The 23,650-nt window shown below is 37.1% G+C and overlaps 2 protein-coding genes across 3 annotated transcripts in view; one reads left to right on the forward strand and one right to left on the reverse strand.

Moving 5' to 3' along the window:
• LOC136343224 (dopamine receptor 1-like) overlaps nt 1-23,650 on the forward strand; it is a 145,970-nt gene that overhangs the window by 80,778 nt on the left and 41,542 nt on the right. The window lies entirely within an intron of this gene.
• LOC136343299 (facilitated trehalose transporter Tret1-2 homolog) lies at nt 15,172-19,650 on the reverse strand. 2 transcript variants are annotated; one of them, XM_066289929.1, is made up of 6 exons: nt 19,450-19,650; nt 19,312-19,394; nt 19,125-19,257; nt 18,893-19,069; nt 16,071-16,350; nt 15,172-16,012 (listed from the first exon to the last, which is right to left on the reverse strand). In XM_066289929.1, exons 2-6 carry the CDS (start codon nt 19,369-19,371, stop codon nt 15,283-15,285), a joined length of 1,380 nt encoding a protein of 459 aa, XP_066146026.1. In that variant the 5' UTR covers nt 19,372-19,394; nt 19,450-19,650; the 3' UTR covers nt 15,172-15,282. The 2 variants fall into 2 exon arrangements, with proteins under 2 accessions (XP_066146026.1, XP_066146024.1); XM_066289927.1 differs by having other exon boundaries at nt 19,312-19,650.

The raw sequence follows: 23,650 nt of genomic DNA on the forward strand, positions 1-23,650 counted from the left end.
GGAATTTAGGTAAAGTGTGCTGGTAAGAGTTGTTTCTTGTGTGAGGTAAAAATTTTCCTATTTCCAAAGTCAGTTGCTATTGCAAATCTTTCTACAGTACATGTTCCTGTCTGAGCCATTCGTTTAAATTATTTCGCCATGTTGCTTTTTGCTTGAAAATCCTTATTTCTTTATCTGCTTTCCGAACATTCCCATAAGCGCTCAATAGCATTGGGATCAGGGAATCGCAGTAGTATTTTTAACAAATCAGAAGAATTGTATAATAACCATTTTCGAATTAATTTTGATGAGCCCTTTGTAACATTGTACTGCTATTGAAAGTAAAAACTTCGTTTTAGTCCAAGCTTTCGAGCAGCACTTTTTAAATTGGTTTCCAGGACATTTTTATACATGAATTTATCCATGTTTCCATCAATAAAAATTTAATTAACCACACCCTTTGCAGCCATACAGCCGCAGATCGTCACGTTTCCATCACCACGTCCTGCTATTGGTCTTAAATTGCGCTTCTTCATGGTTTTCCCGATTTTCTTCGTACTGTCTGGGCATCATCAGATCCAAGTAAATTATATTTGCTCTCGTCAGAGAAAATAACTTGTTTCCAGAGCTGTATGGTCTTTTGCTACGTATTCAAAGGCGAACACCACACTTTTTTTTCTGTGCACTTTATTTACCCAGGGCTTTTTGCCGGGTCTTCCCCCATGGAATCCCATTCTCCTGATACGGTATCTAATGGTCTCTAGATGAATTTTTTGCCGAATTGTCTGTTCTAGTTGTGAAATGAGATAAGTCGCAAGAACATTGGGATCCTTTTTGATCTGCTGTAAAATGAACCTTTCATTTCGTTGCATTATTTTTTATGACCATCCAAAACGTGTTAAATTATTGACGGATCCTGTTAATTCGTATTTCTGTATAATGTACTGAATAGTAGCATAACTTATTTCAGCATATCCTGCTATTGTTGTATGAGATTTTCCTTCCTGACGATATTTAATTTTCAACTTTTTAACATTTTCCATAATTTCTTTTCTTCTTCGCCCCAATACTATTATTTTTAACTATACTTTGGTCTAACTTGTATTAAAGCGAACTTGTTAAGGTTTAGCGCAAATAAATAGGAGTCGTAAATAGTCACTTTAGCTACAAATAAAACAAAAACTCACTGTATAAATACTTTTTGGGATATACCTAAAGGCGTTTTTCCTTATTTCCCTTGCGCGAAGAGACAGTTTCCTGGTTATACTGTTCATTAATCTGTGTAATGATGCCTCATTTGTGCAAATGCATTAAACTTTTGTGATTTCGATTGTTTTTAAGTTGCGAAACTTTCAAATAAATGGGACTGGCGTTGGTGCAGGAATACGTTTTTTCACCTACTGTATATCTTGAATTCGCCCAGATCTAGATCTTGCAAAAAACGCCTTTTGAGCGATGTCAGACTAAAAACCACATTCCCGACCAGGGGAAAAAAATTTGCCGCCATATGTTTTATAGCGAGGATCACGCAATCCCATTGGTGGATAATGAGCATTTCACCCTTCGAACACTTTCGAGGTCGATGGAGCGGCCTGCTTTTAAGTTAGCTTCCGAATGTCCGTTTCCACTAGATAATTAGTTTCTATGAGAGCAGTTGAAACGACTCTGCATAAAACATTTATTCGATAACGACCTGTTTTATCCCCTCTCAATTAACCCGAATACGAGCATAATTCTCTCCATAGAGGAGAGAAATCCAATTTTATCCAAGCAGCTAACAATAAATTTTATACATATCGCCAATAATAAGAAACGAACGTGATTCCATTATTACACACTTATGAAACTTTAATAAATCATAATTCCCTGCATTAGAACCAATGCCGAAACGCCGCCTCTAAGACAAGTTTACGAGAAGCAATTTAAGCTAAAACGCTATTTAAAAGCGCCTCTACGAAAGCGGAATTATTGTTGCTCCAACTATCGCGTTCTGCTCTATGATTGCAGCTTCTGCAGGAAGTTTATATTGAAACCGACTGTTGCTCAAAGCTTTGAACACATAAATATCGCCCCACGAAGTTTTAGCCAGATAAAGAATGATGGTCACAAAACATGCATAAATGTTCTCCGTCTGTTTTTTTTTTTTTTTTTTTTTTTTTTTTTTTTTTATAAAACATCGCGGCGAGTTCAGAAAAAGTTATAGTTTGATAGGTATCTATCTAATTGTTTCCGAAAAAAAACATAAAAAGAGACGCGATTATATGATTCTGGAATGGTCCGTTTCGCGAAGTTTGAAATTAGTTCTGAGTTTAGCTCCTATCGAAAGTTCCATTAAAACTTTTTCCAACATGCTCTGTATATTGCGAATATTCAAAGCGGTCTGGGAGTGTTCGATGAGACTAAGCTAATATGCCTGGTTGCAGCATGATGAAAGGGAAGAGATAATATAGGGCATTATTTTCTCGAGTGACCGTCAATTTTCGTATACTTTCATTTCCTGCTGGTTGCGCGCGCAACGATAAGGAAATAAGCTTATTTCCCACTTCGTACTGGCATCCGCAGCGACGAGGTAAACGAATAAACGTCAGCAGGCCGACGGCAATTTTGCTGAAAGCTGTCTCGAATTTTGAAATTTCAAGCAGTAAATCCCGTTTATTTTTCACTAATTGTTGTAGTCGGAAAAAATCATATTTTTCTACAATGCTCTGCGACAGCAATCATCTCTAACTATTTTCTTTACCGCACGTTCATTGCGCTGACAGCGCACGCTGATTGCAATCCAGTGTGGCACAAACACTTTCTGCACTTGACAGGTAATAGTTCTTTGCGAAACAAGCAGAGAAAATAACTTTTAACTCACGAGCGTGAAATGACCATTTCCCACCCATATGACTCATATTAGTGTTCGCTTTATAATACATTTCGTCGCTGTAACGCAAAGAATGAAAATTCCTGCACACTTCATAAAAATTTCTGAAGAAAGAGGGATTGATTGAAATGAAAAATTTAAAAAGTAAATGAAACGAGATAAGCCGATTATTTCATCAAAGGCAATCAAATTGTAAGACTAAGTGGAAGACATTTAAGCAATAGCCGTAACCGATTTTCTAACTGCTTCTGAAACAATATTCCAAGACTTTTATGGTACCTTCGATGCAAATTATCTCGTTCTAAAATTGCTCTCTTCTGAATTCTGTTTTTATTGAATTAGAAATTTCATTACCCCGCTCAAAACTTTAAAAAGTATTCGAAAAGAGGTTAGCTCTTTTAAGGGAGTTTCCTTGCTTCCGAGCTAAGCTTTATTGCCTTAGTCGCACGTGTAGTACATAATTTTTAAGTTTATGACGCGCATAATTTCTTATCTCTCTAGATAGACAAGTTGGCTCTCTTCAATATTTACTACAGGAATATATCAATCGAACAGATATAAGAAGGCGCTTACCAAACGCTATACATGACCCGTGAGCTTTAGCAGATGAGGAAATTTCTGTTTAATTTGCGCTCGAGTAAGACCGATTATATAGAGACAACTTTAAGCCTTATTCCTCCGAACTCTGCATTTACTATTCATATATCAAATAAAGAGAAACATGAAGATTTATGAATATTACATGGGTACCTATTGTTTCTGAAAGCATCCTTTCTATACTACATTTGCGCAAGATTGTAAGATAACTTAGAACAATACTCTCATTTCCACATCTGGAAATGCCTGTTGACATAACTATTTAAAACTCAAGAGGATATGCAAAATAGCAATTGAAGTTGTTTAAATAATGCGTTTTTGTTGCATTAAAACTGCATAAGTTTAATCCATACGAATTGCCAATTTTCCAGACGCTTTGTCCTAGTGGTCTAGAACGTTAAATTTGTTTTGTTCATGGTCATGAAAATGGGCATTCAGTTTTCATCTAAAACAAACAGTGTGGAGGTAAATGATTGGATTTTCAAATTATGCTCACGGCATAAAGTGCAGTTGATTGTAGGAAAAATCACAATACTGCATATAAATGAAGTATTATTTGAATTTGTATTTTCGATTAAGGTTTAATATCTTATGACAATAGAAAAAATTTTCAAGTTCTTTGTTTCTTTTTTTTTTTACCGAACTAAGTAACAACCCAATGATGGTACGTCTATGGTCCAGTATTTGCCCAGGGATCCAATCTGCCGCGGCATCGTTGTATCCTTTACATTTTACTAAAGCTGCCATGGAAATTAATGTTGAAGTAACGTCACGGTTCATGCCAACACAATGAACTCATATTTTCCTGGATTGTCATCATATCTACATATGCGATCATGGCACGTTTAAAACGAGCCAAGGCCGAGCAGCTAAATACTGAATATAATTGAAATCATTGGGGGCTTTTGTTATTTTGAACGATTAAATTAACATTTTGACTTGAGACAAAGCAGCTTCTTGAACTTAAATTTGTAACAGTCTTCAAAGTTGGAACAAGTTTAACTGATTTTGAAACCAAACTTGTTGGTGAACTTGCGCTAAGTTCATTGACGTCACAACCACGTCACGGGTCGACCTAACAATGATCTCTATTAGGAAAACTAGGTAGAAAATAATATGCTAGTATTCCTGCCCACACAATGTTCATAAATTATGTAGAGCATGCATGACAATGCCCTGAACCTGCACTATATCCGGCGATAGAAAACGCGATGTCGTACTCGTTAAAGCAAGTTATTTCCAATGAGCCACGTAGACCCGCAGCAGTTAGACTAATACTGGCATAAAAGCTACTAATACTAGCAACCTTTATGCAGACTTTAGCAAGTGGCGTTTTCCAACGGGATAACGCGAAGCCGCACACTGTGAACATTGCCCGAAGGTACCTGGAACAAATACAATTGGAAGTGCAGCTTTGGCCTGCACGATCACTGGACTTAGTACCTATCGGACATCTTTGAGACGTGAGTCGTCGTCTTCGAAATTTACCAAGAGCTCCAAATAGCTTGGATGGCTCGTGACATGATCTTGAGGTAGCATGAAATAAACTATCCCAGGAGGATAGTAATGATTTGCCGCAACTGCGAAGGATACATACGCAGTACGAAGTGAAGTAAATCATTAAGAACTTTTTAATTAACAAATGTTTTTTTGCCGAAACTCTGATCAGTAGCATTCTCATCTCAAGCATTATTTTGCGAAAGTTACAAGATTTAATAATTATTAGTGCCAGATGGTGCATTTGTATGTGAAAGTGAGCGTAGATTGATACATTGAGCAATGAAAGGTTTCAAGAATACCTGCAGAACGCAAGATTCTTCCTGCTTTCTGTTGGTGATTCGCACGTTCAAGGAAAAAGAGAGTACACAGTAAAGTGCATTTTCCTATCGTAAATCTTAACGTGGATTCCAATAAATTTTCATGCGACTCTGTTCGCTATTATTATTAGAAAACCATTATTTCAACGACATAAAATATTCACACTCTTCCCTGTCCATGACTCAAAACTAAGGTGAAGACACTCTATGCTAATAAGAGCTTTAATGCAGGAAAGTAGGTACATAAGAAAGATTTTACGATAAAACGTTATAGATTCAGCTAAAGTTGGAATTTAAGGTAGCTGTAACGAAGTGGCGTTTTGAGAAGCTTTAACTTTATTATCAAGTGCACTTAAGTTGGTTTGGAATTTCGCAATGCTATATTATTTCTGCAGCAATGCAATTTAAATTAAGGTTGGCAGATTTCGACAACTATCAGGAGAACCTTCAAGAGCTTTCATTTGTATTCGTGCACTGATGAACCGTTAAGACACTTAGAAAAAAAAACTAGGTCCCCTCGTAAATTTGTTCTTCGCGTTGTCGCATATACTTCCTTCGTTACATTTTTCCATTCTACGTAAATATTAAAGAAAATTTGAGTTTAGGTATCGACTCGGAAGCGCGAGGAGGTTTTATTAAATAAAAAGCGACTAACATGTATTGCAAGCCATAATTTCGTAAAATAGTAAAGTAGCTGCAAGCAAAATGAAAATACGAGTTGCCTCTTACTCGCCCTATATCGCATTCCATTATTTACGTCTTCTAGGGGTTGGCTGACATCAGATAGGCTTATTCCCCCTCCCCCCCCCTCCACAAAAAAAAACACTTTGTACCCCATAAGTTCCACCCATGTGCTTCGGTGCTTTATGAAAAAATAGGAAGCCATGCGTCGTTACCGTTCGCACTAAAAAGTAATTGCCCACTTTTGGTTAACGCAAAGCCACCGAAATAGTAACGAGAACATTGTTACGGCTAATTTTTCTTTATAACTTCTCCCCGGCGAATGTGTCTTCATAAAAAAAAAAAAAACAGTAAAGCAAAAAAGAAAAGAAACCGAGACCATAAACTTTAAGTGTTGGAACAACACGCATAGGTATTTTTTTATGAGCTTCCATAAGCGCTTTCCAAGGGACTTACTCCACTAATTTTTGGTAATTAATGCTGCCGGTTATGGAAAAACTAATAATTCGTATTTCCTGTTTGAGTCCCTGATACATAAAAAAGGAGTGGTTGCCAAGACTTCGTTTAAGGGAGTGGGTCGAATGTAGTCAGGTGCCGGTTTAAAGGCTCTAACTTTACGGTTAGATGCGATGCCTAAACATACCAGGGTCGTTCATTAAGTATCGAGACAAATCGATATGCAGTCGGTCACAAAAGTCTACGTACACCTAGCAAACTCGTGTTGTTTCGTAGTTGGAATCATGATCCAAAAAAAAAATTTTAACATATTGAAATCGTCTCAGAAATGATCATTAGTGGTAATTAAAAATTTGGAGTTTCGATTAACGGGTCGGAAGAGCAAAAATGAATATCAAAATTTGCGATCTTACAAAGGCGAACATACAGCACAAGTAGCACAGACTACAATTTTTTTTTAGGCTTCATGGATTTTTATCGCAAAAACATGCACGAATTACATTTTTATCTCGTGTAAAATTTTCAATAAAACACATAAAATTGACTTTTAAATCTCCAACATCATGGAGCGAAAAGGAAAATCGTAAAAGAGAGAGAGAGAACTAGTAGTTACATTACGAAACGTAGGAAAATCTCATGGTAGTGTAGCAAAATCTGTAAGATTAGCTCGTTCTACAGCACACGTCGTTATGAAAAAACTTTAATTTAACAAATTCAACTAATAACGAGCCCCGATCTGGACGTCCTAACCGTGCGTTATCCAGATTATTGTTAAAAAAAAAATTAAAGCTGAAAATTATTGCTCTGAAATTGACTGATCAAATCCTTAAGGAAACCGACAAACGTGTCAGTGCTGAAATTATAAGAAAAGTTCTGAGATCAAAGGGATTTCACGGTAGAATTCCTAGGGAAAAGCCCCTGACCTCCAAGCAAAATAGAAGGAAACGCCTAGGATGTGCAAACAAGTATTTAAGAAGGGACCTTGAATTTTGGAATTTGGTCTTATTTACCGATTAACGCAAGTGTAATATTTTTGGTAAAGGAAAAATACGTCGAAAAACTAATAAGGAGCTGAAACCTGAGAAATTGTTACCCACAGTCAAGCACGACGGAATCAATGTAATGGTATGAGGCTGAATGTCTGTGGCTGGTGTGGAAAATTTGGTTTCTATCGAAGGCGTAATGGAAAATCGGGAATATCTCCAAATTTTGTGCGATAATCTATTGCCTTCAGCTGGACGTTTGGAATTAGGAAAACAATGGATATTCCAATAAGACAACAATCCCAAATACACTGTCCTGGTTGTCGAAGAATAGCTCCTTTACAACGTGCCCAAGCAGCCTCATTCCCCTCCACAGTGGCCGCACAGGAACCCTATCGAACATCTATGGGGCGAATTGAAGCAAAGAGTCCGATATTAGGAAATTTTAAGGGAAGAATCGCTAAAAAAGGCATTAACTTTGACCATGGATGAAATTAACTCAAATATTACAAAAAATTTGGTTTCGTCCATGCCCAGAAGATGGGAAGCAGATTGAAGAGTTGTAGATGGAAGAGTTGTAGATGGAAGAGTTGTAGATGGAAGAGTTGTAGATGGAAGAGTTGTAGATGGAAGAGTTGTAGATGGAAGAGTTGTAGATGCATAATGTTTTTTTGTGCAGATCGTTTTTTTCTAAGTATAATCAAATTTATCTGCTGTATGTTTGCTATTGTGAGATCTGAAATTTTGATATACACTTTTTTTTCGTCTAACATATTAATCGAGCCCAAATTTTTAATTATCATTAATGATCATTTATGAGGATTTCAATATATTTAAAAATATTTTTCAGGCCATGATTTTAACTATAAAATAAAAAGCATTTGCTAGGTATACGTAGACTTACGTCACTAACTGTAGCTAAAAAACGGTTTTATGAATCGATGCAAAAGCCTGAAGAGTTCAAGTTGGCAGCCTTGTGATGACTTCTGTTCAGCTGATTACCAAGATTTTGTAAACATAACTGACAAATTAGTTAATTCGAGATGTAAAGTCCGATTGAGAATTGAACAGCGAAAGAACAACATAGTAGATTTTTAGTCGCAGAACGCATCGAAGGTACTGACATTCGTGTGAAGATGTTAAAAGCGTATGGAAAGAATTGCTTAAAGCGTTTGAACATTTATAAGTGAGTTGAACAGTTTAAAAATTACGAATGCCCACAAAGAAGCGAGGCTTCAAATCAGTGAGTAATTGAAAGCCCGATGTTCGACCGAGAAAGGAGCTTTTTTTGAAAGAACTGTAATTTACGATGGGACGTGGATACACCACCATGAATGAGAGAGTCGAAGAGATAAAGCCCTGAGTGGCAACATACAAATTCTCAAACGAGGAAAAAATTCAAGGTGCAACCATCAGCGGGTCGAATGGTGCTTACACTTTTCTGGGACTCGCAGGGCCCCACTTTATGCAATTTTTTCTCAAAATCGACGACAAAATAAAACCTGCCATTCAGCAATAAACGTCGTGGACTTTTGACAATAGTTGTTATATTGCTTCCCGATAATACAAGCCTGCATACGGAACAGATCGTGAAGAGTGCATTTAAAAACTGGACAGGGAAATTCTTCCGTACCCTCTTTAAAGCCCAGAACTTGCCTCTTCAGACTTCCATATGCTCGGTCTCGTTAAAGAGACTGTACGTGGAAAAAAATACGGCTCTAACGAAAAAGTCCATATTCAAATGCGAATGTGGCTCAGACAGCAACCAGCAGATTTTTATGCCAGGGGCATTAGAAAGTTGGAGGAACGATGGGACAAGTGGGGGAATTATATTAAAAAGTAGCTACAACTTTGTATTGACCGAATGAATAGTTTTGGAGCTATATCAATTTGTCTCCTTACTTATTAAATCACCCTCGTAATATAAAAAAATAACAACGTCATGGGTCGATAGGTGCTTCGTTTACGATACAAGTACGAACGTCGGAATTCTCTGATTTTTTCGGCAGAGCTCCTACAGCTTTTGAGATATGCAGGGTATATCATGTCATCACGGAGATATCTTCAAGAGCGTTAGCACTCTAGTAAATAACAAAAATATACCAATAGGCCCAAAACGCGCCATTTTCAATATACACACGGCGGCGAAATTAAACATTTTTTCTCAGGTGTTCCGATCGGTTTTTATAACTTTATCTTTCGTTGGGTTTTTTTTAATTAAAAAAAAATTGATTTGAATGTTACGGATTGTTCCAGGTGGTCGCTAACTGAGCCGGATGAATTCTTTCCTCACTTCGTTCACGTTTTTTATATGGATAGATAATTTTTTTTGCCAGTTCTACGTAAACGGTGGAAGATGCGGAAATACTGCGAAAGGCAAAAGCTGAAGGATTAAGGCGAGAATTTAAATATGGTATCAAAATTCATGTGGATCGTTTCAAAAAAGATGCAAAGCATTAAGTAATGCATGGACGAAAACACACAACACCCTGTATATAGCCACCGACCATTTTGACATTCTCTTGGAAAAAATGGTTTTCAATAATATATTTATTGACATTATTCATTTTTTTTTGCACTGCCTGCTAAAACATTAATGGAAATCTCCATGATGATATATTATACAATATGTTATGTGAACAACTGAAATTTCGCTTAGGCGAAATCTTATGAAACAGATTGCTTAGTTCGGTACATGTTGGATTCTATGTTGTTTTTCCTTTAGCTAAACCTTCAGATTTATCGCATAACGGATAAATAGTGGAACTCTAATTGATTAAAATATAAGTGCGAAGGTGCGAGTGTTCCATAGCTCAAGTTAGGTCTTCGATAAGGCCCAATTTAAAGTAATTTCGTCGCAAATAAAGGTGACAAGGTTACTTTATTATTAAGGCATTAATTAAATACTTTAAACAAGTTGCATAACGATTCCTTGGTTTTGTCTAAGGCACTATTAAAATCTGGTGTTGGAGAATTGCACCTGGTATTTCAACTGCGTGCTAACCATTTTATCCGAAAAGAAGAAAACTTTGCCACTTTTAACGAACCTCTATAGAATAATAAGTTAATCAACGTTTAAAAGCTTGCTAACCAATTTGAGGTTTAATAATATTACTCTTTGAAAGTTTTCTAGTTAAAAGTTTATGCGTCGGAATTCGTGTTTTGGCTCTTTATTTATGACAACGTTTTGCTTGAATTATTCGACAAATTTAATATTCAAGTTGGTTTGTTTTAAATGATTTTAGTTAAAGGGCACTTCATCCTAAAACCGGATTAAGCGATCCAATAATCGATTCGAGTTTGTAGAGTTCCTCTGTCTGTTTAATGTAAAAGCGATCAAACTATGTTAACTAGTTCGGTCCCCAAGACCAAACAAGAGACGCCTCAAACTGAGAATGAGTTCGGTTTCGTGTTAAATCAATTTCTAAAGCATTATTATGAATGGCCGAATACACCTGGCAGAGCTCTTTGATGATGAACCGTAATTTTGTTAACCAGAACGTTCGTTTCATCGATTTTCCGCACCCCCCCTTCTGGAAAATTTGTGGCGGTTTGATTTCTTTAGTAAATATTTCAGCTAAAACATGCACGTTTAATTAACTCCCCCTCGATCTGAATTTAGCACTCAACAACGTAAAGTTTGGTAATGGCAAGGTAAGCAACCAACGCATTCTCTAAATTCGTTATTCCAGTTCTCGCTCTTCGCACGTTCTCCACAGAAAGCTCGAAGTTACACAAAGCACAAAACCCAGTAAGCGAATCGTAGTTCCTTTCCTAGCAGCGCTTTTTTACCGTCGTTTTGCGCTCTAGAAATGATTTATGAATATTCCCGACCACAAAAGAACTTCTCCATCTGGCACTTAAATCAGGGCTTATCCATAATGGAGGAGAGATCCAACCAAAACTGCTTAAGCTCAGCAACAAACCCCACATCGGTCTGGGAATTCTGTTACAGTCCTGATAGTATTGTTAGAGTTAAAAGGCACCACAACAAAGACTATTTGTCACTGGATAACGACTCCGTATAAAAGATATAGATAGTCATTATGTAAGTAACATTAAGATTGGATTTCTTCCTGGACTCTTGGAGAAAGCCAAGTTTTATTAATGAAGATGAAGCGGTGTGTGCGGTGGCCCCTATTGGGTTTAGTCGATTTTGTCTAATTGAATAGATAATTTATTTTCTGCAAGAAGCAGTTTAATTTCAGAAAGTTTGCTTTTGCGCAGAAGTGTGACGGATGTGAAGTAATTAATAAAATTATTAAATTGAAATTTGCGAGCAAATCTGCTTTGCGGTCATTCTATTGGTTATATTTGATTGTTCCAGAGCATGAGATTTTGCACAAATAGTGTACAATTTTTGACCATTTCGACCCATCAGAACGTACTGAAATTATATCTTACGTCACACAAGAGTGATTCAGGCGGGGTGTTGGGTAAGAATACGGTGGGGCCATAAACACTTCAATGAGGTTTTTAGATAATAGAAGGACAGAATCGAATCGTCAAACTTTTTAAAATAATTAATAGAAATCATCCCAACAAGACAAACAGTTTATATTTAGGCGTTATTTTTCATCTACCCCTACAACAGAATTTTTTAAATATTTAGTACAACTTTTGTATGAGAATAGATTATTCATGTTAGTACAAGTTAGCTCGGACCTTCATTACGAAATTCGGCGTTCCTCGGGTGAAAAATCATTTACAACCCCGATTTTTCTACCACAAGTCGCTGACCATTCTAGGTGTATTGGTATATAGAGTGCTCCACCGGATATGGCATCCAAGCTAATAAAAAAAAAAGTATCCTTTATTGAACGCTCCGAAATGCGACCATGCGCCAGATTCTATCGGCTCCTCAAAATTTCAAACTTCATGCAGATACCTGAAGATATTCTTTAAGAATGGGGCTGTTATCTCAACTTTCCATGGAAAACTTGCGAACTAAGAAAATGCGCATTTAACGATTTCTATGGAAAAAGGCAGTATAAGATTGCATCAACGACATTCCTGTTTATTCATCTTGGAACGTAATTCGATGAAACTTTTTGCCTTATGCAGTCGATTTTTGCTATAAATTTGCACTGCAGAGTATATAAAAACAGTAAGAAAGCTATTATATATATATATATATATATATATATAATAGAAATAAGAAAAATCAACTTCCGGAGCAAGTAACTCAATTCAAGGCATTGCTTATCGTTTTCAGAGTCAAATAATGAAAACTATCGTGTTCGCTTGCGTCTCACACAGGAAATAGCCACGAGCGAACGGGAAAATGCTTTTTTCCGGCCTCGTAATGAAATATACTTTTTCCTGTTCTTTTACTCCAATGTGCCGTTTGCCGCATACTTGACTGAACGAATAATATGTAGGGGATTCCAGTTAGGCGAACATATATCGATTTCATCTCGTGTGAGTGATCACATGTCGGTGGGTGAAGGTTCACTTGATGTTAAATAAAGAAATTTCAACTCGCATTTATCCTAGAACAACTAAATGAAATCTAGTTTCGACGAGGTGGTAGCTCTGCGCCTAATACTGGGAGAATCCAAGCAATATTAAGAGACAATTTAAGGGACGATAAAATCCTAAAACACGTCAGTTTTATTTTTTAGGGGGCCTCAACGATATAATGGAACACTTTTAAATATAAATAGGGGTTATCTGGAACGTCTTTCAGCAAGACTCCTTATCGCTCATTCAACAGTATAATTTTTTTTCAAATTTTAAGTGAAAAAGTTGATTCAATAAAATTGATTAATTCTGTGACATAATAAATGCTCAAACTAATGGCCTTTAGCAACTGTGCAATGTAACATCCGGGCTGTAAAGTCTTTTTTAATGTTTTCTAGAACCTGCGAGACTATTTGAGCAATCTTCATTCGTCAATTCTTCTAAATCGCGTGGTTGATTTTTCTACAGTTTGCTCTTCAAGAAACCCCACAGAAATATCTCCAAGGGAGTCATATTGGGTGTTAGTGGTGGCTATTCGATCGATCCTCTTCTCCCAATCCATCTACCTGGTAAAACGTTATTTAAGTAAGTTTTTACAGCAACGAAATGGTGTGGAGGTGCCCAATCCTGCTAGAAATACAAATTATTTCAATTTGTAAATTGCCCATTCCGTTGTGACAGCAGATAACCTTAAGGGAATTAAAGACATGGAGGACCAGGCAATGTTTACTAAAAAAATATTTGGTCCTATAATCTGGTTGTTCATAACTTCGATCCAAACATTAAACTTTTCCAGATATTACGTTTCAAACTCATCTATCCAATGTGAATTTTCACAGGCCCAGTAGCTTGACAACCTTTGCTAGAAAGCCCTCATCTCTGTTACAACGTTCCGTAATGGTCCGACAGGTCCTGGATCAGATGTACTTTGTTCGGATACGACTTTTCCGTTTTTAGCAATATAAGGACCGTTCAATTGTGTAAATTACCATCCAGTGAGACTTGCCTCGAGCTGGTGACTTCCTTGCTATGTAAGAAAACAAGTCAAGTTTATTGATTTTCTACTAAATTTGGGTTGATCTTTAATATGGCCAGTATCGTGAAACTTCTTCTCGTTTACTAATTGATGATTAAGAAACCGGTTCTCGGTTAGGGTATTTAGCATTAAATAAATTACACACTTCCGCCGGAGTCCGTGCTGTATCTTCATAGCCAATCATCATTAAAAATTAAATTCATTCAGTCTTTGTACCCTTTATTATTTGAATCATTGTTTTAATACATTCAAGAAAATTACAGTACTTTGCTCGCAGAACCTCAACTAGTAAATGTAAAATTGGAATTCTGCTCTTTCATCATTCTGCGTGTCAGTAGGTAAGTATTGGTATTTCCAGTATTTTTAGCAATTTTTTTTCTAAATCACAAAGATCAACAAAAACGCAAATAAAACATTTAGACGATATTTTACGCGTTTATTATAATATTATAGAATTAAACAATTTAAATAGACAAACTATTCCATTTCAAGTCGAGGAAAAATAAATCACACTGCTGAATAAGCGAGGAGGAAACCTTTAAAAAGAGGTGTCACATCACCCTTATTTACATTTAAAAAAGTTTTCAATTACGTCATAACGGCCACCCTGATGACGTCACGTGTCGAAAATGTTTACTAGAATGAGGCCCCCTAAAAATCAAAATAGACGTGCTTCAGGATTTTTGTCAAATGTCACCCATTTGAGATATAATGAATTTATTCCATACATTTCCGTCGTACCGTGTTGGCCTCGCTCCAGTAATGAGCATTGCGCGTTGCGTTACTCGCTCTGAAAATTACCGCGCGATGCTCGAGCAGACTTTTCTCGGGCAGCGCCGCGGGAATAGTATTGCTCGCGCGGTGCGAATATATTCCACAGCTTGGACTTTTATTCGTAGGGCGCAACTAAAAATGAGGTTTATGAATTCGACCCTTTCGAAACAACTGCGGAACGAAGGTACGAAAATACGGGAATAACAAGACCTAACGAATAAATTGTGTGATTTTGACCGGTGAAAGTGTGCATTTCACCTCGTCCAAATTGGTATTTTGTTTAGCGCTCAGTTAGTTTGTGTGACCAAATATTCAGGTGTGTACAAGGTTTCGGAATTAATTTTATGGCGGCTGGGGCACAAAGACGTGCAATTGAACGCCTGTGAATAATGGTTAGTAACAAGAGAAGAATGTTCCTCTAAGAATGGCACAATTAGGTAAGAATGGACGAGGAATATCTGACGGGCGTAGGTATATTTAAAATCCATGTCTATGTGCAATAATGTACATAAAGCCTACAAGGGAATTTTTGAGGATTGTCGATCCTACAAAATTTTATTAGACTTCTAATCACACTTAGTGAAGTGACAGATTATTACACTCAGACTATGCTTTTCTCTTTCCAATTCATTTGAAAGAGTCTTCAATCTCATGCAGGCTCTTGTCCTTGGTTTCGGGCAGCAACCAAATTAACGCTACCATTCCCACCAAGCAACTGACTCCAAACAGCAAAAAGGTACCACCTGTTTGAAGCTCAGAAAACAAAGTTGGGGTAATTTTCACCAAAACGAACATCAGAATCATGTTAAACAAAGTCACAATCCCACTGCCCAATCCTCTGGACGATTGCGCAAACAATTCCCCACTCATCGAATAGGGCAGGGGTAATAATCCACTATTCACGAAAAATATATAGCCGACTAAACAGAGAACTGCCAGCCAGGCAATGTTAATGTTCAAATACGAATATATACTGAGAACCAATAATGAAACAAAGGTTCCTAAGCAACTTGAAATCATCAAAACCCGTCGGGGCATGTATCGTTGTCCGAAACACCCTGTAATTGACGCCACGATCCTTACGGCATCCATTATCAGCATAGAGGTGTAAGGACTGAAGGAGTCTTCCAAGACTTCTTTAAGGATATTGATAGTGTAAAATGTAATGGGGTTATTGCCAGACAATTGCATAGTACTGAAGAATACCAAGAGGATTATGAGGGGTTTATAGAATTCGGGTTTCGTGAATATTTGCAGGTATTTCACGAAGGTTTTCTTCGATTGGGTTGTTTCGTACTGCTGCTTCGACATCAGGATGTTGAGTTCGGACCGTGACTCCTCAGAGTCACCACGAAGCCTAAAAAATGTTGAGAAATCAATTTTAGATTTGGTCCTTTCGGGGTATTTTTTTTTACCAAATTAATCCTTCGGTGGCCAGCTCGTTCCTCCCTCGTTTAATCAAATAAGTTGGCGATTCGGGGACAAAAAGCATACAAATAAAGCAGGCCAACGGATAGATGCAGGCCAACGATGCTACAAGTTTCCACTTCAAGTAAGTTCCCATTATGTGGGCTATCGCGATGCCTAAGTTCAGAGCAAAAGACACGCCCGGTAACAAAAAACCTCGAAAGGAGGGATCGGACGTCTCGGCCACGTATATCAGAACAACTGGGCTTAAGATTCCGACGCACATTCCTGTAAAGTGTAAAAATAGCTTCTTTTGATACAAGAAGAACTAGAATTGCAATAAGAATTTGTTAAAATCATAAGCCTGTCTGCTCTAGTAGAGTGCACAACTACAAAAGAGCAACTTTATTTATTAGAATGAAATCCATTGAAATTTATCATGTATGATCCATCTGAATGGAAATTTGTGATTTTTTTTTCTCTCTCGCAAATCCTTTTGCGTCGCCTTAATTCTCTTTTAAATTCTCTAGAAGGGCTGTTCAGTCGAAGCCATTGATCTGACTATGGGCCGTTGAAATTCACTCAATCTCCATTCCTCGGGTTTCTTTTAGAGAACTTAAAGGGAAGTTTTTCCATCCTTACCACAGAGCCTTTCTCTATATCATGTATGTAAAAACATTGAGTGGTAGAAAACCGGTTGTACCCAAAAGTTTTACAAAGCACTTATATAAATATAGAGTGTCCGGAAATAACGTTGAAATATTTTGGGAGGTGATTCTAAAGACTAAAATAATAAAAAAGTTCTCGTAAACACACCCCAAAAATTCCTTCTTAAACGACTTATAACCCCTCGCAAGGGGGACCCTGAAGATGTTTTTTTTCACAACATTTTCGAAACGTGTGCACTAAAATTATGAAATTCGGCATAATGTAATAAATTTGAATGGAAAAACTTTATTTCGTTAGTAATTGCAGATTTTAATCAGGCATGTCACGTACAAAGGGCCTTCTACATGAATGTTGCTTCAACCTTTTTGTTTATCATATTTCTTAATTTTTGAAAACAAATTGCTGAATCTCAAATCATTTTAAGTAGAAAAGTTCTCTTATCTCATCTTGTTAAGATGGAGAGTTTTTCAGAAAAATGAGTTTTTAAAAACCGATACACGATTATGGTACATGAATATTGACATCTGTGAAGAAACCGATTAGAAAATGCAACGAGATGAACAGAGGCCATATTAAACATTTGATGTGAATAAGTGATAAATTGTTGTTAGTCTTGTTATTGCTGACTAATAAAAATAATATTTCTATTATAAGAATTCCTTTCATGTTCATTAAGATGCATTTCATAGTCAGTTTAATCGTGCATTGGCTTAAAACAACTATTTTTTCTGGAAAAAGGTCTGCCCTAACAAGATGAAGTAAAAGGGCCTTTTTTACTTAAAAATATTTACGAACCTGTAATTTTATTGCAAAAATTAAGAAATATCACAAATAAAAGAATTAGGGCAACATTTATGTAAGGGACCTCTTTTATGTGAAGTCTCCGACTAAAATTTGCAATTACATATCAACATAAAAAAGTATTTCCATTCCAACTTATTACAGTATACTGAACTTCGAAGCTTTAGGGCAAACCGTTTCGAAAATATTGCGGAAAATCATCTTCAGAGTTTCTCCCTTTATGAGGTTATAACTTCTTTAAAAAGCAATTTTTGGGATATCTTTATAACAACTTCTTTACTATTATGACCAGTAGGATCACCTGTCAAAATATTTCAACGTTATTATCCAACGCCCTGCATGTGTATTAACGGAAGCATGAAGAATTTGCAATTTTGGAGCCGCTCAAATTGGTCCGAATAGAAATATTCAATAATTTAGAGGAGACTTAATTTAATCTAAACAACGATTGTTAATGAGACTTCTAGGGTCACATACAAGTATAAGGTGTAATTTATGTATGACCTGAATTCATCAACTTATAAAGACACTTTTTCGCTCTGTATTGTGGAGTGTTACGGAGTATCTCAATTAGGATAAATTACCGTTTATCCGACTCGTGATGAACGGAACATGTATTGATTTGTTTTGGCGATTGTTTAGTAATCCGAACGGACGTAAACCTGGACGGCCGGGATTCCCCCGATCCGACTGGGGCAGCCGGAATTCCTCCGATCTGACCGGAACGGCTGGGGTTGGCTGATGTCGAGTGTCCTGAACTAATTTGAATTGCTGATTTTCAATTAGCCAAAATCGATTGGACTTCGATTTATTTTGGTAATTGTTCCTGAACCTAAATTCAAAACCTTTATCCATCCAGTATCATCGGACGATTCTCATTCGTTCTGTTCGAGAAAAATTAATTACTTGCACTCAAAACAAATCCCGGAAATGGAACATATTTTACCAAACCCAGTTATGAATCTTCTGCTAGTTTTCCGAGAATATTCATGGGTTCTTGTCCAAAACATTTCTCAACAATAACACTGATACCCCCAGTAGATAACGTGAAAGTAAATCTAATCTAAGTGCCGCTAAGACAGACGCAAATAAATGAACAATCCCCAATTTATTATCAGGTACAGCGCGCTCTCGCGGCTTAGAAATTGGTCTTAACTATTGTGTAGACACTGCTTACGTAACATGCGGTATAAGGGACAAACTGATATCATCAATGACTAATTTTTTAGTCTTACGTAGACTGTTTCCGATGTTCAATTGAGATACGCAAATTAATTGGGTCGCGTTTATATTGAAAAACCGTAAACATTTGCAGAAAATTAAAAGTAAATAGAAAAATTTGAGAATAAAGCGTAGGCACCTGTTAAAAATCTGCCTGCGAGCAACAGCTCAATGCTGTTGCCGCTGAAAGCAATCAACAGCCACCCCACGAGGCAGGGAATACAGGTTAGCAAATGCAACATTTTCCTGCCAATCATTTCCATTAAAAATCCCCCCACGACGCATCCTGCCGACATTGGGAGGGTGGCAATTGAGGCTGAAAGTAACCAAAATCTATCACAGTCATACGTAACGAAATACCGGAAATTTACCAATCCAAGAAGATAGTTCCAAACTGATCTCCCATGTCTGATCCTCCTCAAGTTGAGGCAACAATATAGCTGAATATCCCTCGGCTAGTCCCAGGCTTATTGTGATTAGTATGGGCCCTAAAGCTGTGAGGGTCTGTGCCAGAAAAAAAAAATGAAAATTATTCATTTAAATAGCGAGAAAACTTACTTGTCTAAATTTGAACTTGATGGTATTATCCTGTGGACCGTAAATGGTGTTTACACCCATTACAGGACACTAAGTATACTAAGCTACAATGGTTATTATGGATAATAGCGTATAGGATGTTGCGTCTATACTGTTTACTTGTTTCCTGGCTAAACATGTATACATATCGAGGAAATTAATTATTTCTCTGGCATCCGGCTCGTTGTCTAACCACTTTATGGCCTTTCAAACTAATTATTTGGTCGTGTGTGAAGATCATTCTCCATCAAAAAGGTAATGAGTTAAACAATAAAATGACTTCGTGAATTGCTTAGACTTAAATGTAATTTTTCCTCATTCCTCCACGCTATAAAATTAAGGAAAAAGTGGTTTGTTAAGCTCGATAACAGACGTAGCATTTTGTTGTTCGCCGCTATAACTACATGGTTTGTTCCTTATGTAGGACCATCGCAGGAATTCCTCTGTAGCATCGACGCTCTTCGCCAATGAAATTGAAAATTGTCCGCCTTCCAGAGTTTCATTGGTTGTGACGTTCTCTATGGATTTCTTGTTAACTTAGTGCACTGATCCTGTTTATTTCAACGTTTAATTGGTGTTTTGACTTTTATTTGTATGTGCAATGTAAATAGTGGCTGAAACATACATAATTCAAAACTATACAAATAAACGCTGCGATTAAATAAATATACCGAATGTCCTAAATAAGCCTGCATTCTACACGAGCCTTGTTTTTTCTAATTATTTTCAATTACACACATCGGAAAAATTTAAGGATATTTTTATGAATGCACCGAAGTTCTTCGGAAACTAACTAAGAAATTCAGTTACGCATTTACAGGGTTAGAAAGTGTTTAATATAGAGGGTGTCCCATTTAAAGCTGTGATTGGAGATTACGCAAAAACGGTACATTGTATGAAAAAAAGTTTCAAATGAAAGCTGTCCGGTAAAGAGAGGGACATGCCTTGGAGATGGTGACTTTCAGCCAAAACGTCGTTTTAGGACTATTTCGATGGCAACTTTTTCTTCAAATGGCACCCCAATATTTTTTTACATATCCTTATGGACCTTCAAAAAATAAATATCCTTTTTTCGAACAAATTTTTTATTACACGTTTTAGTTGCAGAGTTATCCTTGATTTCTGTCCAATTTTTGAAATAGTCGAAATTATCGCATTTTCTTTAAGTTTTGCAATGCATATTCTGTTTAAAATTCATGACAATACTTCTATCTATAAAAAAATATATATATTTCTATGAAAAAATTTTTCTAAAATGTCCTTTTATTAAACTTTACCTCATAACAAGATCTACAGGAAATGATTTTTTTTTTGTGCAAAATTATACAAAAATTATTCTTTTCGTTTCAAAATTTAATAATTAAAATGTGAATAAAACTGTAGCTCAATCAATTCCATACGAATTTCGATTTTTTGGCCCCATTCTAATGTTGCAGCGCGATTGCCTCTGGAAAGAGGTGGACATCTCAGTGGTCTTTCAGTCTGAAGATTGGTATTATGTAAACCATGTATTTCTACCAGTCTCGGCTCATGATCACACGGTGGGCCCGTTATAAATCTGCATCTAATTCAGGGTCCTAGTAGTAGGTCGCCTTCTAGCTGTTAGAACTAAAAATCGATCTTGAGCCGCAGTTGTAATGCGTCTACGTCTGGGGTGTTGTTCGGCCAGAGGGTAAACCATAAACCCCATCCACGGAGGAATTTCTTAGAGTCTTTTGCTCACAATAATTAAATAATTTGATTTCCTCATTCACATCTTTTTTGCATATCTGACCGATAATCTCGATATAAATTATATATGTACATACATCATCGTATAAAACTAATGGTCCGTATATACCTTGAAGTCGTTACACTGGGATGTTGACTGGCAACGGCTATGGCTTGAGCTCAATTCGCTGTCACTGCTATTGTCAGATGCCGTTGGCAGTGAAAATTCCAGTCCAAACTCCCCTCATTTAAATTCAATTCGCAAATATGCAAAGTTGCGAGTGCGCAGTCCCTCAAGCCCCAGGATTATGCCCCATCGGGCTGTTCAATAATTTAGACATATGCGACTTGGAAAACTACAAATGCCCGCCATTTTTCTGGTCACTCTGGTACCTTGCGCTAGCAGGAAAGGTCGTTTACAAAAAGGTTAAGAGAGTGCTCGAAAAAGAAAACGGGGATGATGGCAAAACAGGCGATGATGAGGGTGGCCGCAACGCAGGTGAAGATGGTGGAAAGAGCCCTAAAACAAAGGGGGGGAAGAACCGGAAGAAGAAGCTCCGGCTGTTGACATACAGCTAGCCGACAATGTTTCGTGATATATACACACAATAATTTGGGTAATAAAAAATACCTCAAAATCCATGGGACTTTCTTATCAGATTCAGAACATTTCAACCGAATGTTATGATAAATATCTTTGGACCTTTTTGCCAGTTATGATCAAGAAAAGAATTAATTGGATTTTTTATGACCGTTTTGCATTGGCGTCGTTTACATTTTAACCCGGGGGAGCATTTCATTAAAGCGAAACGTTGACCTGACAAGAAATCCCGCTTTTTATTGTTTCTTAAACAGACGAATTTCAGTTAAATAAACTCTCGGTCTCGGCTTGAATACCATCACAAAACCATGACGTTGCATGACAAGATTCTTGTTAATCAACCAAGGCATGATGAAGCGACAAAATCGGTTTTCTTTCCAACGCGCTCCTAGTTGGTGATGGCGAATTCGGGCACCTGGGCGAGTACGGCTATATGACCAAAGACAGCAGTCTGCATCTATTGGATATGTTATCATGGCGAAGTCAGGTATCCAAAAAGGCCACGTCTACTGCGCTCGAATTCTCCCTTTGTGCTTAGCTTATTAGAGACTTTTGGTATATACCAATTTGATCTGAAACAGATAATTTTGGCGGCCAAGTCGCCACGTTGAGTGCGAGATTTTTGGACGCCCGAATTCGCCATATGTTATATATTAATGTTACGCTTCAGTGACCGTAGAAATGATTCAGAACGAAGTAACTGCGATCACGAGCCACCTTTATTACTGTTTTTGTCGTTGAATTTACACCCTACTTTTGCCGAATCATAAAACTAATAAAGAACACCCTCCGAATAATAACAAAATTACAAAAATGACGGAGCAAAAGTTAATTGGAAAAGTTAGCCGGGTTTTCCCGTTCTAATGTGACAATAAGACCCTGGAAGAAGCTTCGTGTCTATAATCACCCAACGCAGGAAATTAACCAGCCGGACACAATTAGCGAAGGATAAATTAAAAGTTCATTATTCAATTTCTAACGCTGAGGAAAAACTGCAGATCTCTCATGTGAGAGCAAACACGAGGGAATATGGGATGCTGATTAAACAAGGTGACAAGACCAAATACAGGGCCCAAAGTAGTTTATTACGACCTCAGCGAACTGCAATAGCAATTTGCCTTGAAGTCTGGGCATGTCGAAATGCATAAACTTGGAATAGAAGCAGTCAACATGGTAAGGTTATTATGTAGGAATCTTAAGTTCAAGTCCTTCTAGGAAGCTAGGGTTGATGCTTACTCAGCTATTAAATTGGCTTGCATTAGCTTTGCTGATGGTACTTTGAGGACGCATGTTACGGGTCCATCAGAAGGAAATAAGCAAGATTAGTAGTTTGAATTACATGGAACATGCCATGAAAATATATATTTTAACATCAAAATGCGTGACTTTCCCATTGAAGTAGAATTGGCTATTTAATTAGAATCACTTTAGAAACTTCCGACCCCTTTGATAGAGGACCAATTACGAGGAATAAGGTCCAGCTAATATGGCATGTATCCCTGACAGATTTGATCGTAACTTTTAGAAAAATTTTATCGTCGTAAGCAAAAAAACATATGCTGCACTACGAATGAAATAGCCGTAACGCACGTTCGCATTCATTCAATAATTTAATTAGTCAATTCCTGTTCATACTATTCTATGCAAATGCTAAAATTCCAAACTTGAACTATTTCTCGCAGGAAATAAGTATTCTATTCAATTGGCAGTTTTACCTTTAACGCTTGTAATACCAATTTGTTCTGCAAATGAGGCATTCTAACGGGAAATAACCAATATTTGGACTGAAACGTGTGTGTTCGTAACACAACTCCGACGAGTATGACGCCCCGCGTTTTCTATTTCCTTTTTCATCCATAAATCGGCTAATTGATAACGACGGCCTTTTTGGCTATTTCCACTTTTATGATGAAATGAATATAAGCCAATATGGCGTGCTGAAAATAGCTATTATTCTGTTTGTCAGCATTCTCTCTCGATTGTTAGCGCTTTTCCACGTAAAGAGAGCTT

Source organism: Euwallacea fornicatus, chromosome 14 (genome assembly GCF_040115645.1).
Source record: "Euwallacea fornicatus isolate EFF26 chromosome 14, ASM4011564v1, whole genome shotgun sequence".
Taxonomy (NCBI): domain Eukaryota; kingdom Metazoa; phylum Arthropoda; class Insecta; order Coleoptera; family Curculionidae; genus Euwallacea; species Euwallacea fornicatus.